The sequence below is a fragment of the Notamacropus eugenii genome, chromosome 1 (assembly GCF_028372415.1).
Source record: "Notamacropus eugenii isolate mMacEug1 chromosome 1, mMacEug1.pri_v2, whole genome shotgun sequence".
NCBI classification, from domain to species: domain Eukaryota; kingdom Metazoa; phylum Chordata; class Mammalia; order Diprotodontia; family Macropodidae; genus Notamacropus; species Notamacropus eugenii.
The window spans coordinates 473,806,066-473,824,265 of record NC_092872.1 but is presented as its reverse complement, the minus strand read 5'-3'; the positions used below and the strand labels follow the sequence as shown (position 1 = coordinate 473,824,265).

The window sequence follows — 18,200 nt, the reverse complement described above, 5'->3', positions numbered from 1 at the left end:
GACTGGAATCTGATATCTACCACTCTGGCATTGGCAATGGGCTCTGGATGAGGAGCCTCTGAATATAGATACCTGGGGGCACCTCTATGGGTCCATTGGGCAGTGACTTGAAGACCTGTCTTGTGGGAGTCACAAGTTTTGCGCTCAAGCTCTGTTAAAGGTCTGGGTCTGCAGATTTGGTATGTAGGCATTTTTAGCCTCACTGAAGTTCCTTTTTGACTGCTTGTCACAATGACATACTATCACTGCCAGGATGTACTATATACTTGGACAATGATGAGTGAATATAGTTGGGAGGAAGATACATCAAAAAGCATTTATTAAGACCTAATATGTGTCCAACACTGGGTTCAGGTTAACTTATTTCCAAGTGATTTGGATTAATGTTGGTGGTATATACCTAGCTTCTAGGATTTTAGTTTGAATGCATGTTTGTTGCCTTAAATAAATTACCAGGCCCCAAAGCTCCTGTGGTATACTTTTTGGAAGCTCAGACAGCAGAATTTTAGCTTTTAGTCATTAGCTATCATGAGTTAATACCAGGTGTCTGAGACCTCCAGTTCAAAAGGTAGATCTGGTCCTTAGCTTAATTTCATCCAGCCTGTGAAGTATTAAAAGGAGGTACCTATTTATGGTCAACATTGCAAAAAATGTAACATAATCTATAAAAGGAGACGGTTGGATTAGATGATCTTTCTGGTCCTTTCTAGCTCTAAATCTATGAGCTTAAGGTTTCTGGGATTTAAAAAGTTTTTTTTTTTACAAATCTTTAGTGATGATATCTCATATAGCTCAGATGAGTGTGTACGCCTTTCTTTATCTCTGCTGCTCTTCTCTGTCTGTTTCGGCTTTTTTTTTATCCCTTTACCTAGTTGAGCATAATGTAGAAATGAAGTATGTATTTTAATCTCTCATCAGATTTATTGATTAGAATTTTATGGTCCCTAGCATTAAGTTTAAAGGTAGGTGAATATGGAAAGTTTCACATGTCCTTGAAAGCAAATAGAACATCTTAAAATGGTTTTTTTTTCCCCTTACATGGTTTCTGCTTGCTAGGGGTCCTCAATAGAAATAGAGATGTTGAGCTAGATGCCATATGTGGGTTATGATGTACTTTGTACTATGTAATGTTAGCATAACCTCTGCCTTTTGGGAAATTCCATTTTAAATTTCCTTTCTTATCTCTCCCCAACCCCTTTTCTTGTCCCTCTTTCCCCTTCAGAAGGTGTGAGCCCTTTTCTATTCCCATCTGGCTTCTCCAACATCTTACAGCTGATAAGACTCTAGCCCTGAGTCTCCCCACCCATGTCATCCCTGCTGCCCCTTAAGGCCTGGGACACTCACTATTTGGCAGAGTCGTTAAGCTGATATTCTCGGGAACGGTTGAAACATTCCTGTATTCCAGAGTCTGCCCAGAGTCTCATCATGGCGGAGAGCAGCTCCGGAGAGAAGGGCTCTGTATCTTCCATTCGACTTACCACATCACACACCATCTTGGCATCAGCCTGTGAGGAGAGGAAACAAAGCCAGGGTGTGAGACCAGAGTAGAGAGACACTCAAATAACCAAAAAACACTGTCTCCCTCCCCACACTGGCCTTGTCTGCTTCCTTCTTGGTTCCAGACATAGAGCTAGGGTTCTGGATGGGGAACTGAAAAGAATGACCATGGCAAAGTCAACACTGATTTCACTGATTGACTGAGACCAGACCATTAGTTAGGAGACACAGAACCATATTCCCTAAATATCAGGTGCTTGCGGTAAAAATGTTCACAGTTCCTGCTTCCGAGAACACAAGAAATCAACCACTGTGTGAAAGCCTTCATTATTTTCCTGGACACCAAGGCACCAAACCAGGGTGACAACTTCCTTATACTTCTCCCCAGACCAGAAACGGTGAACTGTCCATTCTCTAGCCTGGCAATGGAGGATGTTTTGGTTTGTCAAACATCCTTGTAAGTCATGACTATAGCCACAAAATCTATAGCCAGACAGAAAGAACCACAGAGATCACAGACAGTAGGAGCATAGATTTAGACTAGAGCTTAAAAATAATTTAGAAGTCATTTGGGTTAAGTCCTACTGATTTTCAGATGAGGAAACTGAGGCACAGGAGAGGGAAGAGCTTTGTCCAAGGTTACATAGCTTATAATTGACAGAGGAAAGATACTGAATGTAGGTCCCCTGACTCCAAATTCAGTGCTCTTGCCACTGAGACACATGTATAGATCCTCAAACTTCAGAAATTAATATAAAAACATTATTAATTCTAAAACTTGACAGTAGTTTGTCTCAGTTTCTTCATCTGTAAAATGAGTTGGAGAAGGAAATGACAAACCACTCTAGCATCTTTGCCAAGAAAATCTCAAATGGTGTCATGAAGAGTCAGACAAAACTGAAATGACGGAACAGTGAACTCACCTATTTCACTTACTATTCACCTTTTTGAAACCCTATTCAAAAGTTTCTTCTTCCAGAGAATTTTCTTTGATACTCTAGGTCAATAACAATCATACCCATCAGGCTTTACCTAATAATTTATTTTGTTTCTAACTGATAAATCCATTTTACACACAAGTCATCATCTGTGATATCATTGGTCCTCTTTGAGAATGAAGGATGAACAATAATAAAAATGGATGCACAGCTTTCATATTATAACTATTTGTGTTGCTATTGTATCCCCCTACTAGACTAGAAGCTCCATAAGGATGGAAACTTAAGTTAACTCATATACCTCCTTCAGTCAGGTTCTGACTCCAAATCCTGTACTTTCTACAACTGAATTTGAATCTGTTTTCGTAGAAAGCACATTAAATTTGAATCAGAGAACTTGAGTTTGACTCTGCTATGTGTGTTACCTTAGTCCCCAGCTTTCCCCCCTGCAAAATAAAGGGGGACACAACCTCTTGATATGTGGATTTGGAGTTAATACTGAGTCTGAATCCTGGCTCTGTTATTTACTACCTGCATGACCTTAGGCAAATCATGTCTCTGAACCTTAGTTTTCTCATCTGTAAAATGAAATGATTGGACTAAATAATACTAGAAGTCCTTTCCAGCTCTGAATCTTGTGAAAGTCTGTGATGCCTATGCCAAAGTACCATGGCACTCAGAAGCTAAGTGTCATGGTCATTGTTTCAAAGAGCAATGACCCTTATGCTATCAGTGAATAGAAGAGCTGTTTGTTATTTTTCTGTATTTTAAATTTTTATTGAAGTCTTTTGTTTTTCATTTTTCATTTCTGAATATAGCCTTCCTCCTCCCTTATCCAGGTAGTCATCCATTGCTACAAAAAATTAAAAACAGAGAAAAAGAAACAGCTCAGTTAAACTAACTAGCATGTTTCTAGTATCTGTGTATGTGATGTTCCACACATAGCCCCTCATGAGACTGATTTGTCTTGACTGACCTTCCTCTCCAAGGCCACATTCCTGGTTTCCCTTTTTACCCCACTCTAAAGTTTCCTTGTCTGGACATTCGGCTCAATTTCCTTATTCTTTAACTGTGAGGAAGAGGTAGCATAGAGCCATAGAAACAACATAGCATAGTGGAGACACACATGCACGCACCCCCCTCCCCCAAACATTGTGTATAAATATATATAAAAAGCTTGGCTCTGTCATTTATAAGCTGTGTGACCTTGGGCAAGTCATTTCTCTTTTTTGAGTTTCAGCTTACTCATCTGTAAAATGAGGGGGTTGGAGAGATGGAACCGGAGTAAGGATTTGAAGCCAGTCCTCCGTCTCCAAATATAGTATTCTTTTCACCACAACATGATTACTACAGTGTGGGTTCATCTTTTACCAAATGTTTTTTGAAATGAGATGAATAAATACAGGCTAGCCAGACACTTGTTGAGACTCAGGGACCAGACAGGACACCCAGATGCTAAAGGGACCTGGGCTAAAGGCAGATATCTAGTTGCTGGGGAACTGGAGTCCTTAGGTTAGAGCAAGAACAGACACATAAACAATTTAATCAATCAGGCAAGCTGGCAGGCAGCAAGCATTTATTCAATGTTCACCATGTACCATGTACTATACTAAGCACTGGGGATACAAAGAAAAACAAAGTAAGATCAAATGACCCCGCAAAGCCTGTTTTCAAGGAGTATACATCATGGAGGGGTGGGGGTGCTAGGGAGCAGAGACAACATGTAAATAACTAGGTGCATAGAAAATATACAGAGTAGAATGAATGAAGGAAACCTGAAAGGAGAAGGCTGGGGAGAATCAAGAAAGGTTTCCTGCAGAAGGCAGAGAGTAGCCAGCCATGAAGGAAGCCAGTAAACAGAAGGTGAAAGGGAGGAGCAGAGCATTTTGGGCATGAGGGGCAGTCAGTGCAAATGCCAGTCAGGAAATGGATTGTTGTTTTTGAGGAAATACAAACAGACCAGTGGTCCCTGGATCACAGTGTGTGTGGGGTGGGGTGGGGTGAGGGTGGGGTAAGATGTGAGAAGAATGGAAATGCCAAATAGAGGGCTTTATATTTGATCCTGGAAGTCCCTGAGTAGGGGTGTGAATGTGGTTGTAATTTAGAAAAATTCTCTTGGCAAGTGAGTGGACAATCAGTTGGCCTAGGGAAGAGACTGGAGGCAGGGAGACAAATCAGAAGGCTATTGAAATATTCAGATGAGAAGTGATGAGGGTGTGAGCGGAGAGAAGGAAATAGATATGAGAGATGTTGTAAAGGTAGAAACAATAAGATACGGCAATCAATTGAATATGTGGGATGAGTGAAAATGAGGAGTCAAGAATGACACTATGGCTGTAGGTCTGGGTGACTGAGAGGGTGGTGGTATTTTCAACAGTGATAGGGAAATTCAGAAATGGGAGAAGTTTGGGGGAAAGGATAATGAATTCTGCTTTAGATATGTTAAATTTAAGAAGCTTAATAGAAATCTAGTTTGAGATGTCTAAGAGGCAGTTGGAGATGTGGGACTGTAGCTCAAGAGAGAGACTAGAGCTGGATATGTTGATCTGGTTATCCACTATCTAGAGATGAATATTGAACCCATTGGAACTGATCAGATCACTAAGCAAGATAGAAGAGAAACAAAATGAAAGTTGACCCAGGACAGAATTTTTATAGTTAGAGGACGTGCTATGGATGGAGGAACCACCAAAGGAGACTGAGAAAGAACGGTTATACAGATAGGAGGAGTACCAGGAGAGATTGGTGTCACGGAAACCTAGAGAGGAGCAAAGATCAAAGAGGAAAATTGTGTGAAATGCTTTGGAGAGATAAGGATTGAGGATTGAGAAAAAGTCATTAAGCTTGGCAGGTAAGTGATCATTGGTAACTTTGGAGAGAGCAGTTTTCAGGTGAATGATGTGACTGGGAGCCAGAGTGCAAGGGTTTAGAAGAAAATGGGGAAAGAGGCCGTAGAGGCACTAAGTGCAGATGACTTTCTCAAGGAGGTTAGTAATAAAGGGAAGAAAATATATAGGATAATAGCTAGAAGGATGATAGGATTAAGTGAGGTGTTTTTTTAATCTGAGGAAGATAGGAGCACATTTGTGGGCAGTGGGAAGAAGGTAGTTGATAGAGAGAAATTAAAGATAAGAAAGAGTATGGATGGTGGGAATAAGTTGCTGGAGAGCTGCTAAGGGATCAGGAGTTTGTGCAGAAGGGTTGGCCTTGTCAAAGAGAAGGGCTACCTTTTCATTTGAGGCTTGGGGAAAGAAGGATAGAATGAAGACATCTTCCATTTTCCTCCAAAGTGATGCGAGATGAAGAGGAGGAGAGAAGAGAGAGCTCTTACAGGTTGGTCTTCTTTTGGGAGTGTGTGTGTGTGTGTGTGTGTGTGTGTGTGTGTGTGTGTGTGTGAAATATGAGGTGAGGGCTGAGAAGGTGGTGGGGAAGGAATGCTGTAGGAGTCTTGAGGTGAGATTAGAAGGTCTGGGAATACTGTAGAATAGTGAATCATTGGGGAGACATAGAATGCTTGCCTTGCTGCAGTGATAGTCTAGTCAAGATTAGATAATCTACTTTTGTAGTGGGGCCAGCCAATTTGAAGGCCAAACATGGACAATTACCACAGGTCAGCTTGATTTTCTTCCTTTCTATTCTCCCTGCCAAGGGCTAGGATTGATTGGTCAGAGCTTCTAGGGCAAGGATGAGTCTGCAGGGGAGAGGTGATGGCTGAGCTATGAAAGTCAGAAGGATGAGAGGACAGGGAGCTAGGCAGGCCATGACAATGACTTTATAATATGAATATCTTTTCCTTGAAAGTAAGACTCAGGTGCCACCTCCCCCTCCTCCTGCTCTGGTCTTCCCAACTCCCCATCCCATCCGCCTTGCTGAAAGTGTTCTCTTTCTCTTCAGTCTTCTTACAGAATTTTGTCTAGATTTCCTCCTTCGACCTTATCCCATTCTCCCTCATATGTGAAGGAATTAAAATAGAAAATGATAGTGGGAATTGGGGTGAACTAAGTGGAACTAAATTCCAATGGTTTACATATGAGATTCCCCCCCATTAAAAGTAAATGTCCTGAGGGACATTAGATTAGTTATCTTCGTATCTGCCGCCAGCACCTGAGAAGAGAAACTCACCAAGGCTTGAAGTGAACTGAGCAGAAATCCTTCAGAAGAGAGGGAGTCATTCAACTCACTAATTATTTCTCAATGACAAGACAACACAGCCCCCAAACCAACCTTCCCATTAAGTAGATGCCATGTCTGGAGTGGGGAAGCAGGTGGGAGGAAGCCAAAGACTAAGTAAGGGTTTCCTTGTGCTTCTTCCTTTCAGAACAAAGGAAAGGTTGAGTGATGAGACCCACACCTGGAAGGTTTACAGCTCAGCAAGGACTCTGAGTAAAAAGTAAGTGGGCTGTGAAGTTCCAAGAAACTAACTGTCTGCCAGGAAGTGATTTGACCTTCAGAATCTTGCACTGAATCCTGGAGGCTACAGATGGGAAATGTCACCTAAACAACTTACCACAGCCACGCCTGTTCTTCCTCTCTTATCCTTCCAACTAGATTATTGGAATCTGGAGATGTCAGCTTGAGAAGAAAGGATTTTTGAGTTCACTGAGCCCAATCTGGCCATAATACAACTGAGGAAACTGAGACCTAGAGAAGGAAAGTGATTTGTCCAAGGTTGTACAGCTATTCAGTGGCAGAACCAGGACTAGAACCCAGATCTGACTCGAGTGTTTATTCTAGAACTCTTCTGCCCTGCATGGTTTAGTGACTAAACCCATGACTAAACTTCAGTCATTCCAACAGTCAGCAGATAAGAGCGCTGTCCCAGCCCATCAGTTTTCCTCTTTCCCTGCCTCAGACTCCTAAGGTTGATCAGTGAATGTCAGAGCTGTAAAGTACTTAGGAAACCAGAGTCCATCCCTTTTCTCTCTTTAAAGAGGAAAAAGTGAGGAAAAGATCAAGAAAGTAGGCCAAGGGTACAATTAATCAACAAGCATTGCCAGGCACCATGCATACATACTACTTTGTATTGATTTGTATTAGTTTTCCTTATATTAACTTTTGTGATTATTAATTATATGATATATATGTATAAATACATGGAATACAAATGTCTGCAGAACAAATTCTATAGAATATATATGTCTACTGAATAAATTCTGCAGGATACATATATACTTTACATATGTGTATGAAGAATAAATATAATGAGAACTGATACAAATAAATACCAAGTGGCATGGATTGATATATACACACACAGGACAAATATACAGAATACAAATATACAAAAGAAATATGTTTATTCTGTATGCATACATATGCATTTTGTATCTATAATATAGATGTATCTGTATATATTTATTTTGCATACATATTTATGTACGCAGAATAAACATAGATGATGGAGATCAATACAAAGTAGTATACACAGTGCCTGACAGAGTAGGTGCCAAATTGTTGATTGATAGACATATATAGAATAAATTTATGTAATATGAATATGTATATATGCATATACGCATACACAGAGGATGAATACAAAGAGTAAAAATACAAATAAATACAAGTAGCTAAAGATCTTGTTCAAGACTGCACCGTAACAAGTAGCGGAACTAGAATTTAAATTTAAGTATTCTGACCTAAAATGCAGTGTTCTCTGAGCTGGCAAGTACCACTCCTCAGGCCCCTGGGCTTCAGAAGCCCAGTAACATCTCTAGACTTCCCCCACTGGGCTCCTTAGAATCTAGTTTGTCTTCATATGGAACCTGAGTTGGAGAAAATCATGTCCACTTAGCAGACTGCCAAGTGTTTGTTCATAGGCCAATGTCCACTGCCTGGTTCCACAGATTCTGGGGTTTGATTGGAATAGGAGACTTGATTTGTTTTAGGATCATAGAATTTTGAGTTGAAAGGTATATTAATGGTCATCTTGTCCAACTCCCTCATTTTATTGATGAGGAAAAGGAGGCCCAGAGAGTTGAATGATTTACCTAAGGCCACATGGACAGTAAGTGGTAGAGCTAGGATTTGAATTCAGGTCTTGTCAATCCAATTTCCCAGGTCAGAGGTTGTTTGGCTGTGTCAGACTTTTGGTGACCCCATTTGGGATTTTCTTAGCAAAGGTACTGGAGGGGTTTGTCATTTCCTTCTCCAGCTCATTTTATAGATGAAGAAACTGAGGCTAACAGATTTAAGTGACTTGCCCAGTTTCACACAAACAGTAAATGTCTGAGACCAGATTTGAACTCAGAAAGATGAGTCTTCCTGACTCCAGACCAGGCATTCTATCCATTGCACCACCTAGTTGCCCCAGATCAGAGGACCCCTGCTTTTTTGCCATGATGATTTGTTGTCCCCTAAGAAATCTAAGTTATGGGATTGGTTCCTTTGCTGGGTCTGGATGGGCTGTGATGCCTCCGCTTGCCTAAGATAGGAGGCCTTATTGTATCTAAGAACATTGGGAACTGGGGCAGGTTTTAGCTCCACCCTTGCTTTTCATAACTGAAGAGGGCTTGGGGAATCATTGGTCTTGATTGGCAGAGCTTTCCTCTCACTCTGGGATCTTCTAACAATACTGGGAAACTGTCCTTGAAAGCCTAAATCTGCACTAACTTGGGCACAGATGCCCACAACTCCCAGTTTATGGTTGCCCCAGGAATGCCACTGAGCTCTGCACACGGGCCTGTAATCAATAGGCTCCAGTCTAGTTGGAAGACACAGTTAACTGCAGTTATTCATTAACGCAGTTTCTTTCCTTCCACTTGCTCAGGTTTATCTGTCTCAGCTCAGATGTCCAGGAGGAGCTCTTTGCCAGCAGCTTGGCTCTGGAGGCTGCTGAGTCAATGTTCTGGGCCCCAGGGGAGTTCAAGCTGCCCGTGGCTTCTCCGTCACACTGTGCTGCAGAAGCAATTCACTGCTGACTCTGAGTGTGTCCTGGGATCCCTCCTATATTCAGGGTAGGAAGGTAGACATCTAGGGAGAAAGCTACCTTTACTTCCACCCATCAAAAAACAAAACAAAGCAAAACTATAGCGTTTTTTGGTTCTGAGAAGCATCTGATCTGAAAACGTTCTTAATTTAAACACCTTGTTCCAAGGGAAGTGTACTTGTTGGGGTGGGCCACCCAAAGGAGTGGAAAAATGTCTGAGGATGCTGGAGAGATTTCTCAGGCTTCCAAATAGGCCAGGCATATGCCAGTACCCAGAATCCTCATGAGGAAAAAGGGAGATACTTCTGAGCCCCTAAAATTTGTACCCTCTCACTCACAAAAGTCAGAGTTTCAAGAGTTTTCTCTATGGTTCTCTCAAGTCCCTTCGAAGTCTGGCATCCTATTGAATTCAAGATGCTCATTTACAGATGGGGAAATTAAGGCTAAGAGAATGGGGAATGATTTGTCTGAAGTCACATAGTAAGTTAGAGGTAGGTGGGGATGGGTGGGTGGGAATTAGAACTCATGTCTCCTCACTTCTAACCCAAGGTCTTTTTTTTTTTTTATGCTTTCTGAACTTCTGATATTCAGAGTCTTAAGGGGGAGGCTAAACACATATTTAAAAGACTTAAGAGTTCTTATAAAATGAGGTACCTATGAGTAAAAAAGTTATATAGGGCAAATGAAGCACAAGGTGCTAAGCAAGGGCAGTAGCGTACTCATGTGTGCATGTGTGTGCATATGTGTGCATGTCGATTGGATTTGAGTGTGTGAGAGCATATGGGGTAACTTGGAAGCCCCTCTGAAAGAGACAAGGATTTTAAAGAAGGGGAAGGGCATGGATTGGTGAGGAAGAGGTCATTCCAGGTGACTAGAGTGCCCTATGGGCAGGCTCAGAAACAGGAAGGAGCAAGTTGCTTGTGGGGGACTTGCCAGTTTATCTGGGTATTGCTGGAGTGCCCCCCCTCCACCCCCTCGCCAGGAAGCCATTCTCCCTGCAGAGAGTGCCAGGTTGGGACTGTCCGTGTGTGCATGCCAAGCTGAACCAACAATTAATAAAGGGGGAAGGATATACTGTCCAACCCATTCAGCTCCAGTGATGGGAAGCAGTCTCATACTGAGGCTAACCTGACCATTCCAGTTGCCTCTCAGCCTAGCAGGAGAGATTTCTCAATCCCGTTTGTGCCAACTGTCCCTTCCCTTCAAAGCTCTGACTTTCTTAGTGCAGGCAGCACAATTTGTGACTTCTGCTGTCTCCTGCCATCTGGGTTACATTAAATAGGAAAAAAATGTACAAACATACACACAGGCACAGACAGACCTTATCAGGCCTGGCCCGTTGGGCTTTTACTTAATGAACACCATTGTCATATTTTGGATGGACTAGAATTTCTCCACTAAAAATATCCTCTCTTGCTCCCGCGGCATTGTGGGAGAAGTGACATAGCAATAACTTGGTAGCTTTTTTTGTATTATCTTTAATAGACTCTTAACATGACAAAGGATATCCCTCCATTCCACTTATTCAAAGCTTATCTGTTCTTCAAGGCCTATCTCAAGTCACTCCCGATCATCATATCGACCTTTCCTTTCTTGTCAGCATCTACAGCACTTAGTCTGAACCCTTCCCTAAGCCAACCCCAATGCCTTTGAGATCTGTAACGTTATCTAGCTGTTCTATTTAGGATCAAAGGATTTAGAACCAGAAGCGACCTTAGACACCCTCTAGCCCAATTCCATCATTTTACAGAGGAAGAAACTGAGGCCCAAAGTTTTTCCCCAAGGTCTCTCAAGTACTAAGGGAGCAGAGCCCTGGAATTCAAAGTCAGGCTCTTCACCTCCAAACTCAGTGACTTTCTGACTTTATCACAATCCTCTTGGATATGGTCATATATTAGGTATTGTCTAAATACTGGTTGAATGAAGTGAACCTAATTTAATCTGGGTTTGGGCCAATTTTATGACTTCTTTCTCAGGGAGACAAGTCAGGAATTCTGAAGATCTGCCCCTGCCTCTGGGATTTCACAAAATCACACAATCTTAGGACCTTAGTGGCAAATTAATCTAATTCATACCTAGACAAGAATCCCCTCTACCCCATGCCTGAAGAGAAGTCAAAGAATCACTGCTTGAAGCTCTCCAGTGAAGGAGAAATTATTACTGACAAGATGGCCCCTTCTAAGTTGTTGGCAGCTCTAATTGTTGGGAAGTTTTCCTCACATCAAACTAAAGTCTACCATCATAAAACTTCAGCTCATTGCTTCTCTCTTTTGCAATCTGAGGCTAAGCAGAAAATTTAGCCCCTTTCCCACATGACAGGCCTTCATATACTTGAAGTTTGCTATCATGTTCCTCCTGAATTTCCATTTCCCTAGGCTTAAGCATCCCCAGTTCTTTCAGTCTCTCTTGATAGGGCATGGTCTCTAGTTCTTACAGTCCTGGTCACTCTCCTCTGTCCCCTCTCCAGTTATCATCTCAGACATCCAGACCTGAACACAATATATCACATTGACTTTTCTGTGGGTAAGATTACATGAACTTTTTTGGCTCCCGTATTGTACTATTCATTCTCAATGAATGTATAGGTCACTAAAACCCCTAGCTTATTTTTAGGCAAACTGCTATCTAACTTTGTATTGTACTTGTGAAGTTGCTTTCTCATACCCCAGTATGAGACTATATATTTATCCAAGCTCAATTTCATCTTTGTAGACTTATTAAATATCCTAGTCCAATTAGTTCTTTTTGGATCCTGCCACTTTGATCCAGTGAGTTAGCTGTCCTTTCTTCTGGTTGTGTGACATCTGCAAATTTGATAAGCATGCCATTCATGCCTTTATGCATAAAAGGTCATTGATAAAAATGTTATGTGTAAGAAGCCAGGTACAGTGTCCTGGGACACTCCTTTGCAGCCATTCTGCCTACTGACATCATTTATCCAAACAAATAACCTTAGAGACTGAGATTTAGTTTGGAGATGTGGGTAGCAGCTAAGGGATATAAGCAAGTTCTACCCTTTGACAGCAACTTGGGCCCAGAGCAGATACCCTCTGTGAGAGATACCTTCTACGATTAGCCTAGTCAGTGCAAATTACAAGGCTGGAAGGGACCCCAGAAGAATCTAATCCAATACTCTTATTTTACAGGTTAAGAAACTGAGGCCCAGAGAAGTTAAGGTCACCCAGGTACTGTCAGAGGTAGGATTTGTATCTAGGTCCTCTGGCTCCAGAGCCAGGACTCTTTCTACTTTACCACCTGTATGAGGACTAGGGGCACCTTGAGGGTAGAAAAGTCAGAAGGGAATTTGTTTGAGGTCCTTCATCTCTGAAAAAAGTGAAATTACCTTGGAGGAGGTGGGGGTAGGCTGCGCAGCCCAAGGGGCCACAAGGGCATGCACAGACAGCGGGGGCCTGGCATCATTGGATGGTCTTAGCTAACTGCTGCTCATGTATGATGATGTATAGGGCAAATGGCCTCGTGCTGAGAAGACATGTGGTGCTGGAACCTAGTAATTAGTTCAGTGTGCAGAGCCCTGTGCTGAGGGGTGGCCACTGAGATCCACTCCGCAATTAGTGTAACAGGCTTGTCAGTGCACAGCAGGATGCTGAGCTGTGTCTGGGGGCTGGAGTGGGCTGCTTCTGAGAAGTCTTCATTATCTCTGCCCAGTCTGTCCTCAGCTTAAGGGCTGGGACCTGTTTTGCCAGGTGCTCCTACATGATAATGAAGGAGACTGGCCTTCTGATCTCCGCCCTCCATGGCCCTCCTGACTGCGTCCCACTCTCTTTTTCCTGGGCACCTGGTATTTCAGTGACAAGACAGCCCCATACCCAGGATCCCTTCAGTAGCCAAGTGGGGAATGTCAGCTTGGGCAAGGCTTCCTGTTAGGGATGTTACTGCTTCCTGAGAGTGCCAGGCAGTCAGAGCAGCTACCAATTTGACCAACAGTCCTACTACTCCAACACAGTGAAATGAGCAAGAGCCCAATGTTACAGAACACTAAATTGCATGTTGTTGGGGAGGGGCAAAGGATGGAAGGGATCTGGGGTCAGCTTGCCCAACAGTATAATTTGACATATGAGGAAACTGAGACCCAAAGAGGAATAGTGACCTCCCCAAAGTTCAGTTCCTCTTTCTCCAAATCCAATTCCCTTTCCATTGGTTATACATTTGGTTCTTTAATTCATGTGTTTCTATCACAAACTATTTTCTCCCCTGTGAGGACTGATTTGCCCAAATAAAGACACCATAACCAGGTAGTAAGTGACACAATATTGTTAATCTTTTTTTTAAACAAATACATGTATTTTTTTCCTCCAATTAGACAAGAAGCTCCTTGAAGAAAGGCACCATGTCTCTTCTTTAGTGTCACTCACTAAGCAGACTATAAGGGTTAAGTAAATATTTGTTCAATTAGAATCAGCAGTTTAGGTGAGATCTGTGATCTACATACAGCTCATGATTCTGCTTTCCACGGAGGTATCAAGCAATATCTTATGGTAAAAAGGGGAGTAGTCCTCCACTATCCCCCACAGGCTGAGGATATACCTAATCCATTCCTAAATAACCTTATTAATCTCTGTGACCCTATTCCTTAGGATGCCCCAGGAAACAGCAGGGCATAGTGGGACATACCCTACATTTGGAGTCAGACAACTTGACTTCAAACCCTGGCTCATCTTGTGTTCTCAGTGTTGGAATCACTGATGGCACCATGATCTTTTTCACTCCACATATCTAATTCAATTGCCATGTCTTGCCACTTTTACTTCCAAAATACCTCTCCCATTTGTCCCCTTCTCTCTGCTCATAGGGATATTACCTTAGTTCAGACCTTCATTACCTTTCTCTCTGGCCTGTACCCTCTCCAATCCATATTCTAAAACAGTTATGCAAGAAATATTCTTAATGAGTCTGACTAGGTCTCTCCCTCGCTCCAAAGGCTCCCTTGTATCTCTAGGATCAAATACAACCCCCTTCATTTGCTATTGAAAGACTGTCATAAGTTGGCTGTAACCCACCTTTCCAAGTTTATTCCATGTTCTCTACGGTCCTGCCAAATTAGTCTGCTTGTTGTTCCTATACATGGCATTCTACTTCTCATCTTCTTGCCTTTTCACAGACTGTCCTTGATCCCTGGAATGCTCACCCTTCTCACCTCCATCTTTAAAATCTCTGGCTTCTTTCAAAGCCCAACTCTTACAGGAACTTTTCCTGACTGCCCCCATGCTACTATCACCTCCCCCCTGAGATTATCTTCCCTTGACTCTATATTTATTTTGTTTTACATTGTTTCCTTGATAGAATGTAAACTCCTTGAAATCAGGGACTGTTTGATTTTCATCCTACTACCCCCAGGGCCTAGTTCAATGCCCAGCAATACTATGTTAGGCACTCAATAAACGTTTAGTGGTTGATTGAATATTTAATACCTGTGTGATGGGGCAAATCATTGACCTTCTTTGGGCTTCAGTTTTCTCATTTGTAAAATGAGGAGGTTGCATTAGATGATTTCTAATGCCTAACTCTAGGTCCTAGCAAAATCCTTGCATTTGTTAGATTTTCAACCAGTCTCACTTTTGTAGGGGAGAGGTGGTATGGAGTTTCCTATGTTTATCCCTACTGGGTGAAGTAGGACTTTCTTTGTCCTGACAGTTGCCCATCTGAGCCTTCCAGGGGGCCTTCTTGCTTGGAATATTTCATTGCCTGGTGAGTAAGTTAGTGCCCGTCTCCAGTCTTTTCCTAGTTTTGTAGGTTTCAGTCCCTACTTGCCTATAAAGCCAAGTAAGAGCATCTTTTTCTTCCTATCAGCTCATAGAGCAGTCATTTCCCCAATGCCCCAGAAAAAAACAATCCATTCTAGTTTCTTCTAATAGAGTAGGGAAGGGTACAGAGTGTCCCTAACATTTGAAAAAGCTAATTTACTCTTAGGTTGCATTGAACATCTGATGTCCAGAACGAGGAAGAACAAATGGATGAAGACTGTGTGTTGTCCAGACTATGAGGTAGACTTGAACAGGCAGTCCACTAATCTGCTTTATCTGCACATATATGTGTGTATGTATGTGCACAAGTGTATGTGTATAACATACATGTGTATATGTATTAGGCAATGCATAGGCAATGCAAATAGATAGATACCTGGACTCTGATTTGAATAGCTGACTTTTACCATTTGGGAAAGTTTGTAGGACCTTCAGTCTCAGATAGTTCCCTGACCATCAAAGACCATTTTTTTTAAATATTAGTATTCCTTTTCCTTTAAATGGAAGTTTTCAATGATTTCTTTTCTTTTTTAAATTATAGACCTTTACCAACATCCCACCTCCACCCCCTCAATCCATACCCACACATACATAAGGGAACTCTCCTTCATCACAAAGAAAAACAATTTAGCAAAACCAGCTGAGACAGAAACTGACACTCTGACGGCAATATTTAGCACCCAGAGTCCTTCACCTCTCTATTGAGGAAGGGCTAACACTAGTACTGTGCCAATGATGTTATATGACTTCAAGTCATGGAAGTCTATGTAGTGAGCAGTGAGCTGTGCAGCAGGCGAACTGCAGTATTGTAGTGATACCTGAGATCTAGTCTCAGTCCCATTGCTTACTGTGTCACCTTGGGCAAATCACTTCCTGACTTTGGTCCTCAGTTTCCTCCTCTGTAAATCAAACAGGAGGAACTGGATGAATTTTAAAGTCCCTTCTAGCTCTGACAGTCTACAAGTGTACCCTCTAGTGTAATGCTTGTATTAGTGCCTCATTAACAATTATGCTAAGAGCCAGCCCCACCTGCTATGCAAACTTTTCTACTCCGCATGGATTAGGAAAATTAATACTGGCTGTGAGAAATAATTGGAAAACACATAATGGTGCCTGGGAGTCTCAGGAGAGCACAGGCAATATTTGTTTCTGTTCTATGGTTAGGAGCCATGTCAAGCTGATTGATCTCACATACAGGTGGACACAATCAGCAGGCAGCTAGCAATGTCAGTCAGTCCCTGCCTGCAGCAGGGGAGTTATTTCCCTTGGTCACTGTCCTGGTGGCATTGAGTTTGTCACCGCTGGCACTGGCTCTGAAATAAAGAGGGGGAGACAGAAGACAGCAGGAACCTTTGGGCAACAGCAATCCAGGACCAGGGGATGCGTCAGGGAGACAGAAGATTTTACTTTATGAGAATTTGGCATGGGATCTCTGCCTCAGCATCCACTCAGAAACACTGGAGAACTGGAAACAGAAACTAAAAAGTGACTTTTCACATTATAGAAAATATTTTTGGCTTTTGCAATATGATTCATTGAAGCTTTCCTTCAAATAAGTGAGTTTTTCACATGCCTTTAAGTGTTTATTTGTCCATCATTAATCACTCTATTGGTCCTAATGTAAGATGAATGAAAGTAAGGAGAAAATATTAAAGAAAAAAAATCTCTTCTAGAAGGTAGAGCTCTCTATTTTTTTTGTGCTTTTGCCATTAGAGGAGTGAAACAACTCAGATTTAGGGTTTAATATTATTTTCCAGGAAAAAACGTAACAATGATAATCATAACTATATCTTTTCTAGAGCAGCTAGGTGGCTTGTAGATAGAGTACTGGCCCTGGAGTCAGGAGGCCCTGAGTTCAATTTAACCTCACAAACTTGATAGCTGTGTGACTTTGGGCAAGTCACTTACCCCTATTTAACTCAGTTTCCTCATCTGTAAAATGAACTGGAGAAGAACATGGCAGACCACTCTAGTATCTTTGCCAAGAAACCCCCAAATGGGATCACGAAGAGTCAGACATGAATGAAAAAATGACTCAGCCACAAAAATGACATGATTGGTATAGCAGCCCTATACTTCCCAAGTGTTTTCCTTAATCTATTAAAGGATCACAGAACTTTTGAGCTGGAAAGACTTTAGAAATTATCCAGTTTCTCCCCTGCCCCACTTAAATATCTGAATTTATAGATAAGGAAACTCAGAGATGGAAAGTTATAAGACTAGTAAAGGGCCAGATTAAAATAACAGAATCTCAAAGTTGAAAGAGACCTCAGAGGTCAGAGGATCATATGCACAGCAAGGCTAAGTGACTTGCCCAGAGGCACGTAGTAAGCATCTTGGTATATTTCGAACCAGGTCTTCCTGACAACTCTGGGGTCCTATTCACTATGTCACACTGCCTCCCTTATAGTACAGGCTACACAAACAGGAATTTCTTCCATGACATCTACAACAATTGCCCAATAATTGTCCAGCCTTTGCTTGAAATCCTCCAGTAAGGGAGGAAACCTGTCTCAGTGGAGTGCTGCTCTGCACAGCGCAGCACACAGGCTACGGAAGCAGAGGACCTGAGTGTACATGCCATTTCTAATTTTTGCTTCCTGTGTGACCTTGGACAAGTCACACAACTTCCTCAAGTCTTATTTTCTCAATTTGTAACTTTAAGGAGTTTAACTAGATTGGGGATTCTTAACTTGTGTTCTGTGACCTTGGATGTACATTACTAGCATGCATGCATGTATATGTATCTCAAAATATTCTGTATGTGGAAATATATATACATATATATCTATATTGATACATATATCATATGTATAAACACATATTATAATATACATAATGATGCATACACATACATACATACATACATATACACACATGTTGTTCAGTTGTTTTTCAGTTGTGTCTGATTCTGTGACTCCATTTGGGGTTTTCTTGGCAAAGACACTAGAATGGTTTGCCATTTCCTTTTCTAGCTCATTTTACAGATGAGGAAACTGAGTTAAATAGGATTAAGTGACTTGCCCACAACTAATGAATATTTGAGGTCAGATTTGAACTCAGAAAGACGAATCTTTC

The 18,200-nt window shown here is 41.8% G+C and overlaps 1 protein-coding gene across 5 annotated transcripts in view; it reads right to left on the bottom strand.

Annotated features, from left to right (window-relative positions):
• Positions 1 to 18,200, bottom strand: part of GNAO1 (G protein subunit alpha o1) — a 245,181-nt gene that overhangs the window by 47,512 nt on the left and 179,469 nt on the right. For all 5 annotated transcript variants that reach the window (XM_072632279.1, XM_072632281.1, XM_072632282.1 and 2 more), the window contains one exon: positions 1,345 to 1,505. In XM_072632279.1, coding sequence (XP_072488380.1) covers positions 1,345 to 1,505 — 161 coding nt within the window. The remainder of the gene's footprint in view (positions 1 to 1,344; positions 1,506 to 18,200) is intronic.